We start from the raw sequence: 17,664 nt of genomic DNA on the forward strand, positions 1-17,664 counted from the left end.
TGAGAGGCACATTCATGAGCCTTACATTGTGTAAGTTTCACTTTTTACTTTTTCCTTTTCTTTTGAAAAGATTTTGATTTCATATTCTGTTTGTTCAAAATGTTTAAAGATGTCTGTGGTATTGCTGAAAATATTGATTAAAATACAGGAGCAACAAAATAAGAAAAGGCCAGGGACACATGCAGGTGGCCCAAAGAGTAAAACTGAAACTACTTCATAATTTCCAATGTTAGTCAAGCCCCTATAGAGCCAATAGAGCTGTGTCACAGAAGCCAATAATTAGAAAATCACAGCCTGTTTACCAAATGATCCCCAATACACTAAGGTAATTTTGCTCTGTCTGAACCCCGAAGCTTCTAAATAGTCACCTGTGATGGCATTTAAAATTACTGGTAAGAAAATCACTTGCTGTGAAAGTGTAAAGTATAAATTATCCATGTTTTGCATGACAAGAAAGGAGATTTAGGGCAGTAATGAGTGGGTTATTAAATACAGAATGTCATAAGGATGCTGTATTTCTAGCTTAGTTATTGCTGCAAAATGAGGTAACACCATCTGCTAAAAGCAAATGTTCAGGTACTTTTGTCATTTACAGAAGATATCAGATCACTAATTGAACAAATATATTTATTTTCATGTTATTTATCTCATTTTGTTAAATGGTCTTTTTCTCTTTTCTACTTAAAGGGCTTTCTTTATTTTTAGGACATTGAAAATCATATGATGTTTCAGGTCATATTTATGCATATATTATGAGAATTAAGTTTAAGTAATATTCATAGAATTTTTTTAATTGCTCCCGCGACACTGCAGTGCCAGTAAGGGAACTATGAGTGCAAGGGAAATTTTTTTAAAGCTTCATCTGTGTCCATGATCATTCGTTTTTGTGCCTAAAATCCATCCATTCTCTGTACCGCTTTGTCCATTACGAGTTGCAGTGTGCCTAAAATGAAAAAATAAATAAATAAATAAATGAAAATAAAAAATACAACTTTACTTGTGCCATTTTGATGTTGTTATGATAATACTTCAGTCCATGTTACAGTACCTCTATAGTCTGATTAGTAGCAGTGACATCTTAATCAGACATTTCACTTATATATGATCATTTACATACAGACGTGGCTGTTTGATTTGATAAGGCTTAATAACTGTGGTTTTTGTTTTTGGTTTGTTTTTAAAATGAGCAGGAGTAAGATCCTTTGTCTTGGAAAAGATCCAGTTTTTGCTCATATGTTGCCATGCATTGTAATCTCATGTTCCAGTTCCCCCTGCTATGTGGTAATGCGCATTTGTGCGCATTTGTCACGCAGTATGATACTACAGAATCTTTGCCTCTGACCTGCTTGCGTCGGGCAACGAGTTGAACCAATCGTCTCCCTCGTTGTTGAGACGTGCTCAAACTTCTCAGAGGTTTCTACCTTCTCGTCAACATGGTGAGTACAGCCGCTCAAAAGAATAGTTTATAAATGATAACGTTTTAGACAAAATTGTCACGAATTTGAACCAGTTGTTTTTTCATTAAGTTAAAAGCCCCACTTTTTGGTTTAATTGTGGAATAACTTATTGCTTGTCCTATAGCATGGGTTAGCATGTCTTTTTAGCACTGGGCTAACAGCGGCACTTACCGTCATGGCTTTGACTATAACCTGAAGACGATGCTTTATCATGAAGATACAAACAGAAAAAATGTAATAAATAGAAATAATGGGTAGTTTGCTTTATTAATATTTAACATGAGTACATTTTATTCTGTTTATAGCCGAGTGCTGGAATAGATGTGATTTGCTAGCTTAAACTCGCTTTTATCATTTAAGTGTCTTTTATTTCCAGGGTTTAGCCTGATACTTTGGTCATTCATTACGAACAGTAGCGTTAGCCCAGAAGGCTGTCACTAACGAAATGCAAAGGTTGAGTTTTGCGGTTTTTGTGGACTATAGTCGGTACATTATTACAACCACCATTGGTTTTTGCCTTATGCTATGAAATCAAGAGTTCTCCCAATGACTTTAATGCAGTTTCATTACAAATAGTTATATTAATTTAGGGAAATTGAGTCGTCGCTAATGTATGGAGACCATTAAACATGTCTTTAGGATTAGGACTGCCCACATAAATGAATGAGATAAAACAACCACAGTTATTTGTTATTTGTTATATGTGCATATTCACAACATTAAATTCCAAACATTTATAAACTAATTTTCCTTTTTACTATGTAAAAGCATAATTTCGGTTATGTGATTTTCTAATTAAACTTTTTAAATGTTTTTTTTAACACTTTAAAACAAATATCACCCTTTGTGACTATTTGCAACTGTACATTTAAAATGTGTTATTTAGTCTCTTGTCTTTAGTGTTAAAATTATTTTTTACCTTAAGTATTGTAATAATTGTAAAAATACAAACAGACAATCAAACTGAACATTTGACAAAAACAGACACACACTTTGAGCCAAACAATGTTAGCTTTATCAGATGAAACACAACAAAACTACTACTGTTAGTTGTGAGTGCACTAACTGTGTGTGGTGTTTCTTATTCATGGCAGTCTTCATCAGAGGCTAATAATGGCCCAAGCCAAGCGCCACCTTATCCAGGTGTACCGCCCTCAACAATACCGCCCCCATTTGTAAGTTTGTGACAGATATGTTCGGGACATTTGCCTATTTCTCTTTTTGTTTTCAGCTGTCACACATAGTTGAACTTAAACTGATTTGATGTGTGTGTGTGTGTGTGTGTGTGTGTTTTTTTTTTTTGTTTTTGTTTTTTTTTTTTTTTTTATCATCCCTTTTTCCTTTATCTGTCTCTCCCTTTTGACTAGATGGGACCACCAGGAATACCACCTCACTTTCCACCCATGGGAATGCCCCCTATGGGACAGCGACCTAGCATGACTCCAATGCCACCTGGCATAATGCCTCCTGGCATAATGCCACCGATGGGGGCACCACCAATGGGACAGGTATGGTTTTAGGAAGTTTGTAGATTAGTCTTTTTTTTTCCTTCTTTGACTTGTTAGACCTAATATCTGCTTGTAATTCAAATTACATTGTAATCTTAAATGGATCAATGAAGTTGGTGAATATATCCGTCCATCCATCCATTTTCTGCCGCTTTTCCGGAGTCTGGTTGCGAGGACAGCTGCCTAAGCAGGGAAACGCAGACTTCCCTTTCCCCGGCCACATTCACCAGCTTGTCCGGAGAGATCCCGAAGCATTCCCAGACCAGCCGAGAGATGTAGTCCATCCAGCTTGTCCTGGGTCTTCCCCGGAGCCTCCTCCCGGTGGGACATGCCCAGAACACCTGATCAGGGAGACGTCCAGGAGGCATCCTGATCAGATGCCCGAGCCACCTCACCTGGCTCCTCTCGATGCAGAGGAGCAGCGACTTCAGACTTCAGAGTCTGGCAACCCTGTGGAGAAAACTAATTTCGTCCGCTTGTATTCGCAATCTTGTTCTTTCAGTCACTACCCACAGCTTGTAACCATAGGTGAGGGTAGGAACGTAGATCGACCGGTAAATCGAGAGCTTTGCCTTTTAGCTCAGCTTCTTCTTCACCACGACAGACCAATGCAGAGTCCGCATCACTGCAGACGCCACACCGATCCGCCTGTCGATCTCCCGCTCCATCCTTCCCTCACCCGTGAACAAGACCCCGAGATACGTGAACTCCTCCACTTGGGGCAGGACCTCATTCCCTACCTGGAGAAGGCACTCCACCCTTTTCCAGCTTGGTGAATACACTGAATATAAATTATTCCAGGCCGTGCATTAACCTGAGCAGGATTGGTGTTAAATTAGGTTTTTCTCTCTTCCACTTAATTATGTCAGCGATTGTCACAAGAAATGATAATTGCTACTTGTAGTGACTGAAGATGGCAACTTATACAGAAGGCAGACATGCAAACATAGGCAGTATCCAGACAAATTTCTTGGTGTAGATGTGAGTGTTTGTGAGTTTATATAGAAAAAAAAATAGTAACTTGACAAGCTGTGTATTTGGTCTAAGCAAAAAATAAAGGGGTCATTTATTACATTATGCTCAGTGTTTGTCAAAAAAAGAAAAGTTAATAAATTGAAGATTGCTCTTTTTTTATTGTTTTAATTGTTATCCATGGAGTTAAATCAGTTCATTAAATATGAGTTTCTTCAAATTTTCATTTTAATTTTGAAATATATATTTACCAAGCAAAAATGGTTCCCAAATGGCAAGCATATGTGATGTTGTCTAGCATAAATAGGTGTGATCTGAGGAAGGGCTGTTTGCACAAGGTCACAGCAACACAAGTGTGAAAAGGTGATGGCAGGACATAGTGGGTGCATTCTTCCTGCACAGATACCAAGCTGTAGCATCACACTATTAAATAAGCGTAGCACAGTTGGCTTTAGTCTTAACCTTTGTTGAGAAACCCCCTCCAAAAAAAAGTTACTCACAGCTCTTTTGCAGACATTGTCACCATTTGTTAATACCTCTGACTCCATTAAGTAATATGGAAAAGTCACATATTATTTTATGATGCTTTTATTAGATGCCAGGCATGATGCCACCCATGATGCCAGGGATGATGATGCCTCCTCGCATGCCAGCTGCGACTGTACAACCAACGGGACCGGTAACTCTCATCACTGTTTGTTTATTCATTTTCAACTCTGCTTCACACTCCTTAAAAAATCTGTGAAGAGCTAATTTAGGGTATTTGAAGAAATACAGAAAAGTATTTCTTTTGTTGGTAATAAAGTGACGTGTAAAGATGTTTTGTCTACATGCCTTTTCTCTACGGTTTAAAATGAAACATGATATGAAATACAGCAACTGAAATGAAAATGAACATTTGCAATAAGCAATTTCTTAGTATTTTTTTCTGTGGTTCAGCTGTGAGCCATTGTGAATGAAAACACTTATGTGTTTACAGTCCTTATGTGTTGAAATTAATGGATTTTTTTTATGTTTTTAATTGAGTAGCAAGAGACAAATGAAAAGTGTATAATGAAACTTCTTTTGTGCTAACCTCCAGATTGGTTTAGTGATCATAAGGCACACTTACACCATGTGCATCTATTTTTGTGTTAGGGTTGTGAAGTTATGTTCCCAATTAGAAATATTCCTTCGTTACTGTCCGTGGTGGATAAAGAGTCTCTTTTTGTGTTGGAGAGACTCTGTTTTTCTTGTTTAAATAAGTCACTAAACAAATTGGTCTTTTTCACAGCCTGGTGTTGATTCCACAGGTAAGGTCCTTAATTAGTTTCTTTGACTGCAATTTTCTTCTCATTTTGTGTTCATTACAAGAATAGGTTATGACTGTTTTTTGTCTCTATCCTAACAGCTGCTGCACCTGGAACATCTGTAAGTGTTTCAGTTTGTTTTTTTCTTATGCACTAATTGCAAAATTATCCATTTTGACAGTCTTAACTTCCTTTAGCTTCAGCGTTCTGTTCCATGCCTTCAAAATAACTGCATTCTTTCAACTTTATAGAGTACTACAAATGGGTCCCCACAGGAAGAACAGCCAAAGAAGGTTTGTTCACATTTAATAAAGCAAGATGGCTAATGTGAAACAATTTGCAGTCTGAAAACTGAGCAATAAAAGCTTTTAAAATGGAAACACAAAGTGATTTAATTCTGAAACAACTCATTTGCAGTATGTTTTGTTTTTGTTTGCCTCAGAAGTCCCTGTGGACAGAGCACAAATCACTAGATGGGAAGACCTATTACTACAATACAGAGACAAAACAGTCCACATGGGAGAAGCCAGATGAGCTCAAATCTCCAGCAGAGGTACAAACCACTTACATAACCTGTTCAGCACTGGGTCAGTTGCTTGTAGGGAAATATCAGCTTATAAACTCATACATTTATGTACATTTCTGCACATGGTTTAGCTATTTTATTTCCCTATTAATAAGAAGGGACAATACAAATTTAGATATAATTTACCTTTTAAAAGTACAAAATTCAACTGTGGTTGATGCTTATTTTTTCTTTTTTGCTTTGAAAACTTGTAAATGAGCTGCATGTTTTATATAATGCTTTACATTCAAAATGCAATTAGATAAATTGCATATTTAGGGCTGAAAGATCAACCAATACCACTCAGATGCATCAGTATTCACACCTCTGGAATATCAAAATGTAATAAAAATAAGTCAATGGCCTGGTTCTGCATTTAAAAGTTAATTTGCAAAAGTTTTACGGCAGATCCTGAAGTCATTGTTAGATTTTCTATATTAATATCAGAGTACAACCTTGGAATGGTGGCACACATTAACCATGAGCATAGTCTGCACACCCTTTCAAAGTCCTGTTGGCTTGTTAAGTGCTTCTCTTTTAACTACAACTTAATAACAACATGACAAGCTCAAAGGAAATTACAGCAACAGCTGAAGAATATTATAATAAACACATTTGTGTGGCTGAGAGAGCATCAGATTTGGTGATGTGTTTCTGTACAAACAATAGAGCTGTTGTTAAAGATGCCTGGTGAAAATTCATATTTTTGTCACAGATGTTAAAATCTGAATAATAAAATCAAACCCCTTTGTTTAAAAAAATAGCACAATCTTCACTAAAATATACTACATGTATCTCATCTTACAACAGAGATATACCCACCCACATTTTTAGATGTAACACTGTCTATATACAATCTTTCATAGCTGAAATTATTTTACTTCATTTTTCCTATTTTAGCAAATGCTGTCTAAATGCCCCTGGAAGGAGTACAAATCAGACACAGGCAAGCCTTATTATTACAACTCTCAGACGAAGGAGTCCAGATGGACCAAACCCAAAGAGCTGGAGGATCTGGAAGGTAAAGTGCTGCTGTCTCATGATCTCCAGGCTGTGTGTGAGAATATGTCAGATGCTGGTCCGTGCAATTAAACAACTTTAACAGCATGATGAAGTCTGCTGGCATGTTCAGTGAATCACTGATATACAAACACTGACAGACATATATATGAACACATGCTGGCACCTTGACTGCAGTGATCTATGTGCTGGTCTTTAATTGGCAGGATGCTTTGAAATAAAGCAGTAACCCAAACATTTATCTCTTTTGTCTATTTCAGCTATGATCAAAGCAGAAGAGAATGGGTAAGAATTTCCCCTGCAACCCTTCAGTTTCACCATTTATTATTTAAAAACGATAAGTAGGAATTAAAAATGACTTAATTCCCTCCTGATATTCATATGATCACTAGGCATGACTTTATTATCATGATGTGATTTCAGAACGGCAGAGACAGCAGCCCCCGGAACCACTGCAGCTCCAGCAGTGCAAGCAGATAATACAGCTACTATGGTGACCGTAACAGAGGTAGAGACAGCAGCAGTACTCTCAGAGGAACACCAGTCTCTGGCGACTGTTCATCCGACAGCTGAGGTCAAGACTGCAGATGCACCTGTGGTGTCCTCTGAGAGCTCAGTCGTCACAGAGAGCACAGCCAGGTAAACAATCACGCTTCCGATTTTAAGGAGAAAGTGTATATGCATATTTTTTCCTTTGGGCTAAAGTATTATCAATCCATGTAAATTGTTATAAGTAGCTGAATTTTAGATATATTTATGGGGGAGATTGGGGAGTCAGAAGTCTGTAATCTCGTAGGAGTAGAATGTGACTAAGTTAGTTCATTACCCGAGAAGGGGGGGGGGGGGGGGGGGGGGGCTAGCAGTTCTCGCAATTCTTCATCTAAAAAAAAAAGCAAGATGGGTTTTTAATCTCTACTTTGTATTCTGATATTTCTAACTTGTGAGGGAAGGTTTTATAGCTAACTTTGCTGCTCAGCCATTACGACTGCTTCCGTCATAATGTGACTATCAGCAGGTTCTCACAAATGAGCAAAGTAATATGGATGGCGGTTATAGTGTGTTGGACAGAAAATAGTAATGATTTCTAAAAGATATTGCTGTTTAGTTTTTCAAATGCAAATTTAGGTGCTCTGAGCACAGAAACCAAGAGCGATCTGGTTCTATTATATTTGAGGCAAGGCTGCTATCTTTACATCTCACCAATTCACACCAAGGGAGTCCAGATCAGAGGTAGGCAACTCCAGTCCTCGAGAGCCACAGTCTCACAGAGCCACAGTCTCACAGGTTTTAGATGTTTCCCTGCTCTAACACACCTGATTCAAATTAAATGGACCCAACATTTCATCAAGTTCAGCTCAGTGACTCATTAATTTAGTTGCTGACACATGTCCTGGATAGATAAATAGCAGTACATGTCAGAAGTGAACAAACATGTATAATTTGAGGGAGAATTTTCCCTTCAACAAAGAGAAGAGATATTTACTGCAGCCAGTTTTAATCACCCTTGTTATTGTGGCTGATTTTAATGTATTACTGCATAGTGCAGAAATGCACACTGAAGAGGAATATAAATCAGTTGGTGAGATGATTAATAAACCCACTCTTAGCCATTCTTATTATTGGTCTCATTGATCTGAAGGTGCTTTGCCAATCAAAATGATGCATTATGACAACAGTTTGGCAAATGGAAAGGAGCTTCTACAGGAAATTATAGTATTGTCTGGATGATACAGAGCAGTGGAGAGTGACCACAGCACAAATCTGCAGCTAGATGCCAATGACTTTCTATTTAACATGTGAAATAATGTTTGAAATAAATAAATAAAAAAATTGAAATCTTTCATATGACCGCATCACTCCAAGCCATTTTAGTTTTCATATCTGCTGTCAAGTCCTGTCACATCAAGAATGGGCACATATCGTAAAATGTGAATCAGCAACGTTTGCGTCACAATCTATCACAAGAGCAAAGCATGAAATTTTACTTTTGCCAGCAAAAACAGTTGGAAATGAGCCAATGAGTTTCATTTTTGCTTCTTTTTCTCCCCATAAACGTCAGAATGCTGCATCATAACAGACCAGTCATAAGCGTTGAAAAGAGTTCTACCAGCGTTTGTCATGTAGTCCAAACACAGTGGACTTTTGTAGTTGTTAGCATAATGCTCTGGCACAGTGGTCCTTAAACAGAGGCTTGCAAATTGATCAACATCTGTCTGGCTGTCTTCACATGACTTTATTAATGTACAAACAGATGGTTGTGAGTGATTATTAGGATGGTTGATATACAAATAGTAATAACTTTGCTTTTCCTAATTTAAATCAACCTCCCTCCCTTTTTTAATTTCAGTGTGTTAATGCTTTTAAATTGTCAGAAAGTAGTGAAGGTGTGGGATCAGTGCTTCAGAGAAATAAGTTATTTCAGTAACTTCTCAATTTGTTTTCAGTGTTGAGGTGATAAAAGAAGAGGTGCCTGAACCTCAGAAGAAAACTTACAAATGGAACACGAAAGAAGAGGCCAAGCAGGCGTTCAAAGAGTTGCTGAAGGAGAAGGTGAGTCAGACTGTGAAAAGGCCATCACCATGAAGAAACCAGAGGTGGTTTGTCTATGATAGATGTAATCTAGAAGATTGACTAAACTGTATTTTGATACATTTATTTAATTTATATGATGTACTACTTGGACTCTTCTGCATATTTCTGTGTATAAAATGAAAGAGATCAGTGAGTGCTGAGAATTTTTCAAAATCTAATTAGTGCACCAGTTGCATGTCCGCAAAGTCATGCTCATTTTTGTTAATGGAACTCCAAAGGTCTTACTGTATTATTATTTTATTGACATTTAATTGACACCTTATTTGCTGTTGGACCTGTCATACCAGCTGTGTGAAACACAAGTGATGCAACGTGTGAGCTCACTTTTTAGGGATACATAAACCACCTCTATCTCTACAAATGCTAATGTGTTTATCATCACATCCTTTGCATTCAGATCTTGATCTAGTCCCTCTCCCCACTCTTTAGCCCTTGGGAGGTCTGTTAGGCTTCACCTACTATTGCTGTGGATGTGTTGTGTGTTTGGATGCAAGCACCACCCACCTTGAATGCTGCTATATTTAGGCACTTTTTAATTTTGTGCACAAAGCTCTCCTCCGAGATTGCTTGCCATTTCCTTCAAGATCTTAATGGCTCTGTCTTTATGATTAGCTTTATTGGATCACAGGCATGGGGTTGGCTGGGATTAAGACAGTGAGAGAAAGTGGCATGCCTCAGTGAGTTACAATAACTGTGACAACTGACAAGATAGAGGCGCGCGGTGGAATCAGTTCATAATGGATGAAGGAGTTACTCTTTGGGAGAGGCATGTGGCAGGAAGGGCACTTACATAAGTCCTTAGTAGCACTTCCTGAATTATTGCCACTCTACACCTCTGCACACAGCATATATTAATAATTTAGAAAATGTGTTGACTTTAAGCAGCCTTTGACTTAATATAAAAATGGAAGCATGGTGTTTACTCCAGCCTGATGTTGTGTTTTCTCTATATTTTAGGGTGTGTCATCAAACTCCTCTTGGGAGCAGGCCATGAAACTGATTATCAATGATCCTCGATACAGGTAAAATATTCTTAGTGGGTTATTTTATCATAGTTGTCATTTTCTGTGACAATGATCCTCATTTCTGACTTAAAACTTGTGTGTTTTATAATCAACAGTGCACTTCCTAAACTGAGCGAAAAGAAGCAAGCGTTCAATGCCTACAAAGTCCAAACAGAGAAGGAAGAAAAGGAGGAGGCCCGAATTAAATACAAAGAGTCCAAAGAGACTTTTCAGAGATTCTTGGAGAACCATGAAAAGATGACATCTACTACCAGATACAAGTATGTACTCTGGTGATCATGCAAAAATGTGTGTTTATCCATAGATTGATTTATGTTACTCTGAATAGTCAATTTAATTATGCAGGCTGGATCAATGAAAGGTCCTCTGTGGGTTTTTTTTAATACCATCATGCAGCCAAAACCCTGCTGTGTTTCACATAACATGCTCTGACCTGTTAGCTTAAGCAAATATTTTCTGGCTAACATGATCATTCTTTTGGACCGGTTTTTCCTTTGATTTATTATTTATCATCCAAGAAAAAATTTTTGTGCTTTTGTCATATTAACATTTACAATAAATTTGTGATAAATGTTATATGTTTGATCTCAGTATGTATTGATAGTTTTTTCACCCATTAAGACGGAGAGACTTTGTCATTGTAAACTTGCACCAAAATCTTGTTGACAGTCAAATTAGCAGCATCAGTAGTTGAAAGATAAGAATAAGATATACAAAAAAGTATGCTCAATACATAAACATACAGTTGGGACTGGTACTTTTTAAAATATTTTAATACATTTTGAATACAGTTATAGTTTAAATGTTTATGGTCATTATGTTTATGGTCCCTGTTGCTGCATGTAACATTCAGCTCTTTGGTTGAGCATATGGGCGAAAGTCACCATGACAGACAATCGACTAGCGACCTTGATAATCCGCCAGTTTCAGAGTTCTGCTGGCACTGACTTGTAGTCTGGGATGATACACAACAGGCTGTTGGAGAGTGACGGCATGGCTTTCTCATGATGTGTGTGTTTCCTTAAATTTAATACCTTATTTACTGTTGCTGACCACAGCCTTCTCAACACTGAGGTTATAGCATCGTGGTAGGAATTGTTTCTCAGAACTAAAAATGTTGTACATTTACAAGCTCACCTAGACGGTTTGTTTTTTTTGTCTTTAATATTTTTGGGTTTTGTGTGCACGTGATGGCTCACACAACTGTGTAATAAGCAATGTGTGACAGGCAAATTTGTCCTGTGAAATGCTGCCATCATGTGGGTTATTGTGTGAGAATATTTCAAACGCTTGTCTTTTATGTGTGAACTTGAAAACCAGGAAAGCAGAGCAGATGTTTGCTGAGCTTGAAGTGTGGAGTTGTGTTCCTGAGAGAGACAGACTGGAGATCTATGAAGATGTCTTGTTCTACCTCGCTAAAAAAGAGAAGGTGAGATTCTGTTTCACAGTGATTAAAAAAAGAATTTCAAATCTTAATTTTCTACCTGTGTGTGTTTTTTTTTTTTTTTAATGTCCACAATGTATTCATTATAGCAATGAACCCTTCCCTGGTTTTCTCCCCAGGAGCAAGCCAAGCAACTAAGAAAGAGGAACTGGGAGGCTCTGAAGAACATCCTGGATAACATGGCCAACGTCACGTACCGCACCACCTGGTCTGAGGCCCAGCAATACTTGCTGGACAACCCCACCTTTGCAGAAGATGAAGAGCTGCAGAGTAAGATAACCGCAATGCGTGTCTTTGTTACTTAAAGTTGTACGGATTTTAAAGCGAGAAGACTTTTCTCTACCTCAACTGAGATAGCCACAGGTAAAGTAAACATTAGAACAAAATGTGTTCTCCATATTAATACTGTTGTTTTGTGCCAACAGATATGGATAAAGAGGATGCCCTTATTTGTTTTGAGGAGCACATCCGGGCTCTGGAGAAGGAGGAGGAAGAAGAGAAACAAAAGACTCTTCTCAGGGAAAGAAGACGACAGCGCAAGAACAGAGAGGCCTTCCAGGTGAGAGGGAAATGAAGAACAAAGTACATTCATCCCAAAGCATGTACATGATGGCTTCATGTCCTGTATTTCTCATGTTTCTGTCACAATTCAGTAATAGAAATGTAAGTGTCAGTAATAGAAATGTAAGTGTATACTGAGATAAGCTGCTGTCCTAAATTCATATTTAGCTGGATTTTTTGTTTTTTCTTCACAGAAATTTCTGGACGAGCTCCATGACCACGGCCAGCTTCACTCCATGTCTGCTTGGATGGAGATGTACCCGACCCTCAGCTCAGACATGCGTTTTGCCAACATGCTGGGCCAGCCTGGTATGACAGCAGGCCACTGCACACGTGGCTGCACGACTGCAATGAGCTCATTGCTCTGAAGCACGTGGATGTGACATTCAGACACCAGCACATGAGATGAAGTCAGATATAAAATACACAGCTAGGGATGTAAATGCTGGATGAACCATGGTCATTCTGCTTTGCTTTCTAGTTTTTTACCTCATTTATTTTAAATACAGTTTTAGTTTCTATATTTAAACTTGTTCCCAAAATCTTTCACCACAGTCTGACATTATGCATTTACATTTTGCTTTAATTGTTTTGAACACTTGATCAGCTTACTTTGTTGGACCCTTTTTATAACTTATAAATTATCATCATCAAATATAAAGGGCTGCATTTGCTGTGCAGCTTATGCTTTTTTTTTATTTGTCTTTTGTGCAGGTTCTACCCCATTAGACCTCTTTAAATTCTATGTGGAAGACTTGAAAGCCCGTTACCACGATGAAAAACGAATAATCAAAGACATTCTCAAGGTGAGACTGTGTTAATCAAATTTATGTTTCCCGTTTTTGTTGGCGCAATCTGCATTATTTGCTGTTTCCATGAGGAGTTTTGTTTTAATGGAAGTATATTTTATTAATCATGTCAATTTATGGAACCTGTTCATCATTCCCTCCTTCTTTTCCCAGGACAAGGGATTCCTGGTAGAAGTCAACACTAGTTTTGATGACTTTGGGTCAGTCATCAGTTCAGACAAGAGAGCCACCACGCTGGATGCAGGCAATATAAAGTTGGCTTTTAACAGCGTAAGACTACTGCTTTACACCCTTCAGCTTAGGAGTTTAGTAAAACACTGTGTCACGATTTAAGATGTTGCAATTAGCAAATTGCAAAGAGCACGATTAATTTACGTTACACGGTGCCTGGTCCAAGTTTCACATTTGCAGCATCCACAGTTTTACAGTTTCACTCACTTCAGTCATATTTCTTGTCATCTTTCTTGTGCGACAGTAGCATCCTCTTTTTGAGATTTTGCTCTATCGGAGCTTCAAATGTGTTTCAATCGAATTTGCGTTACGGGGGGGGCAGAAAGGACAGAGTAGCTGTTTTTTCCCAGTGAGAGGGTTCGACACCTTAATAAGGCGAGACAACGAGGTAGGCTACGTTTTTAAATATTGAAAACAGTCCAACTTCAGAAAGTCCAGATGAAGTTAATAAAGATGTTTTTACTGAGTGGAGTCGCTCTGAATATTAAAGTTTAGATCTCAGATAAAGTATTGACGTTAATAAAATCTACAAAGAATATTGAATCCATTTAAGCCGTAATATGACTCAGAAATTCCTTCCGTGATGTAGATTTAGCTTGTTTAGCTGCGTGTCCTTGATTGAGTTGAAGTTTCAGCATAACAAAGGTAGATGAAACTTCATATTGTCCCATTTGCCATTTCTGCTGGTTGGAGTGTGCGCACTAGCACATGCACGCATGTGTCTGTGTGTGGCATTGGGGTGAAAAAAAAACATATAAATATAGATAGAATGTATGCTTCATTTTCAGCTTGACTCCACAGTCACTCAGTGGATTGAATGAAAGGAAAAGATAATTAGAAATTGATGGGTCAGTGTGTAACAGTTTCAGATGCAGTTTGTTCAGTAAACAGTGCGGCTTTTCTGACGAGCAGGATGAGCTGGGTATCATCGCAGCATGTGTGACACTGCAGTGAGACAAGACTATTTTCCTGTGTGTGTTTATTGCATTACATTAATTCAGAAGACAAATCTGGTTCACTCTTATTCAGACTGTTGCCCCAGTAAAGCTACATGTGTGTATTTCCCCATGGCAGTGTAACCCTGTTCTTGTCCATGTTTCTGTATTTGCCATGCTGAGCTGCCCTTGCTCACGTCAAGGCCTGACTTTAAAAAAAAAAACACACACACACAAAGGCAACCACCCTTACATGTAGGGACTTCGTGAGGAAACTGTGGCTACATTTTGTGGATAAGTGTCACCAGATCAGGCCCAAGACAGTCCACATTATTTTCCTCCATTACGTCTTAATGTCCTACAAAACTGCAGCTGTCTTACCCTGTAACACCTACAGACTAAACTTTCCAAGTCAGCATACAGTCGAAGTTAAAATTCAAATAGTTACTGACCAAATATTTACATATATCTTTTTTTACAATCAGAAATAGTGAAATCTATTACAGCAGAGCTACGTGAACCACTTCAGTTGAACTCTGGACCTTTCTCTGTCTCTCTTAGAAGTGCACACATCATCTGTCCCTCCCTCGTAACATATCCACACTGGATCAAACTCGCACAAACTGCTTGCAATATCATCAATGCATCGTTGAGTTTAAGCTAAAAAAATTGCCAAAGTATAAAATACAGGTATAAATATCGTACATTACCAACCAGCTTATACATACCAGGATGAGTTTATCGTCCTGCCTTACTGAATGTTACAGAGCTCAGCAGTGAAGATGAATTTATAATTCCATGTTTTTATAGTTTAAAAATGTGCAAAATGTACATTGGTGATGCAAAGAATACAAGCAGTGTTACACCTACCAATATGTTAGGGCAAATGATCCAGTCTGTACGCATAGATAATGTTAAAATAAGTTATGTTGTAAACTGTAAATTATAACGTGTATAATTTGCGTTGCTGCAGAGACTCGTTTACACCTACAGGTGATGATTCTTTGACCAATCAGCAATCTGTAGTGTTTCCACATTGTTGTATAGTATCAGCTTTGCTCGCTAAAAACCCGTATTGAGGTAGTGCCTCAAAAACACTATTAGCTTCAGCATTGACTGCAGGGGAGTGTTTTGTGCCTTTTTTTTTTTCTTTCAATTTCACAGTTTTTATTTATAATAAGTCAGCTTACAATTTTCTTCTGAATAGCTACTGGAGAAGGCTGAAGCCAGAGAGAGGGAGCGAGAGAAGGAGGAAGCCCGGAAGATGAAAAGAAAAGAAGCAGCTTTCAAGAATATGCTGAAGCAGGCCACACCTCCACTGGAGCCTGAGGCTACGTGGGAGGGAGTAAGTACTTTGAACAAATAAATCTATCACAGTTTCACCACACCGGCTATTATCTATTTATATTCCCCCTCCCTACAATTTAGTTTCAAATGCCCTTAATATTTTGTGATGACTGACATTTGACTATTTTAGGTCCGAGAGAGATTCTTAAAAGAACCTGCTTTTGAGGATGTGACACTGGAGTCGGAGAGAAAAAGAATATTCAAAGATTTCATGCATGTTTTGGAGGTACGGCTTCCATGACAGCAGACATGGATCAGATTGGTTGATCTTGATGAAGATGTCTAACCTAATTATTTATTATAGCATGAATGCCAGCACCACCACTCCAAGACAAAGAAGCACTCAAAGAAGTCCAAGAAGCACCACAGGAAACGATCCCGCTCTCGATCAGTTAGTGGCACTTGAATAACGATTAACCACAGGCAAATAATTTAGTCTTCAAAAACAAATACCAATCTCTGAAATACTCTACCTTTATATTTTAACAGGGCTCAGAGTCTGAGGACGAGGAGTATCACAAGAAGAAGAAGAGGTCACAGTCCAAATCTCCCTCTGAACACTCATCTAGTGGAGAGTCCGGTGAGGCTTTTTACGGTTCAGTTGATCATCTGATCGCTGTGGGGAAGAAGTACCACTCAGTTTGTATTTACTGCTGTTTTTCTTTCTTTTTTAACCTAAAACCAGAGAGAAGCTATAAGAAATCCAAGAAGCATAAGAAGAAGGGCAAGAAGAGACGCCACAAGTCTGTAAGTACTCTGATTCTGTAAAGTACTATTAAACATGTATATATTGTGTTTTTATGCGTACTGATTACAACTTTGAAAAGCAGGCATCACCAGATTCTGATACTGAGAAGAAAGGAAGAGATCGTGATGGGAAGCGTGAAAAGGATGCAGACAAGGATAAGGAGAACGACAAATCCCGGGGAAAATCTCGTTCAGATTCTAAACAAAAGTCTCCTAAACGGAAAGCACCTAAAGAGGAGGTTAGTTTTTTTCTCATTAATAGTATTTTCTGTAAGAGTTCACATGCAGTTGAAATGCTATACAGTTCAGATAAAAAGACAGAATCATGTTTTCATATTTTTTGAAACTCAATAGCAGCATCACTGAGTGTCTTTTTGTGATCAGGGTGGCTGGGATACATCAGGCAGTGAGCTGAGTGAAGGAGAGCTGGAGAAAAGGAGAAGAACTTTACTGGAACAGCTGGATGCGCCTTAAAAATACTTCTGCTTCTCTGTTCTTATATTTCCATAAACATGCATTCCCTGCTGGCTCATGTATCTGGCTGTGCTGGCTCCCCTTTAATGGACTGAGAAAACACCTCTGGGAATGTACTACACTGTTTTTACACACTTATTTTGTGACTAATTTGATATTGGGAAACTTGTCAGTTGAAAGGTATCCAACTGTCTGTTAGCGTCAGGTGTTTTCTTTAGGTGGCTGTAGTTGTACATGTTTTCCATTGCCAATTTTCAATTAAAAGCATATCCGACTGTCTTTGGAAGAATAATTTGATGTAAATCCACTGCCCCCATGTTCTTGAGAGGATTAAGAAGGTTTTAATTGGTGCATTTTTTTTTAATAGATACACTTTAGGTAAAAGTAATAAATCTTTTCAATGGATACTGAGTCAGTGGCAATGCTTGTTTTTTTTTTTTGTTTTTGTTTTCATTTGTGTTCACTTTTGTAAAATTTGAGATGGGACCACCAGCCAAACCCACCAACATGTCTGCATTATAGCCTTCATGTTTTCTTAGTAATGCCACCATCAGATGCTTTTAAAAAAAAGTGGAGATAACCAACGAAGCATGTCAGAAATAGATTGGCGTTCTCTAAGGACCAATTGGTGGGGGGTTGTTGTATTTCAAGCTTGGCAAACATCTCACCAATAAATCAAATAGTTTCA

General features: G+C 38.1%; 1 protein-coding gene across 3 annotated transcripts; it reads left to right on the top strand.

Annotated features, from left to right (window-relative positions):
* Positions 1–1,393: 1,393 nt before the first annotated feature.
* prpf40a (PRP40 pre-mRNA processing factor 40 homolog A) lies at positions 1,394–17,664 on the top strand. 3 transcript variants are annotated; one of them, XM_042001818.1, is made up of 27 exons: positions 1,394–1,436; positions 2,552–2,632; positions 2,825–2,965; positions 4,533–4,616; positions 5,211–5,229; positions 5,328–5,347; positions 5,478–5,519; positions 5,669–5,779; positions 6,692–6,812; positions 7,072–7,096; positions 7,235–7,450; positions 9,256–9,361; positions 10,361–10,425; positions 10,524–10,688; positions 11,749–11,857; positions 11,992–12,142; positions 12,298–12,431; positions 12,628–12,742; positions 13,148–13,239; positions 13,396–13,512; positions 15,616–15,753; positions 15,886–15,981; positions 16,060–16,146; positions 16,245–16,335; positions 16,441–16,502; positions 16,583–16,741; positions 16,887–17,664. In XM_042001818.1, exons 1-27 carry the CDS (start codon positions 1,434–1,436, stop codon positions 16,974–16,976), a joined length of 2,640 nt encoding a protein of 879 aa, XP_041857752.1. In that variant the 5' UTR covers positions 1,394–1,433; the 3' UTR covers positions 16,977–17,664. The 3 variants fall into 3 exon arrangements, with proteins under 3 accessions (XP_041857752.1, XP_041857753.1, XP_041857754.1); XM_042001819.1 differs by having other exon boundaries at positions 16,586–16,741; XM_042001820.1 differs by lacking the exon at positions 2,552–2,632 and having other exon boundaries at positions 1,400–1,436.

This window comes from Melanotaenia boesemani, chromosome 12 (genome assembly GCF_017639745.1).
Source record: "Melanotaenia boesemani isolate fMelBoe1 chromosome 12, fMelBoe1.pri, whole genome shotgun sequence".
In the NCBI taxonomy this organism is placed as follows: domain Eukaryota; kingdom Metazoa; phylum Chordata; class Actinopteri; order Atheriniformes; family Melanotaeniidae; genus Melanotaenia; species Melanotaenia boesemani.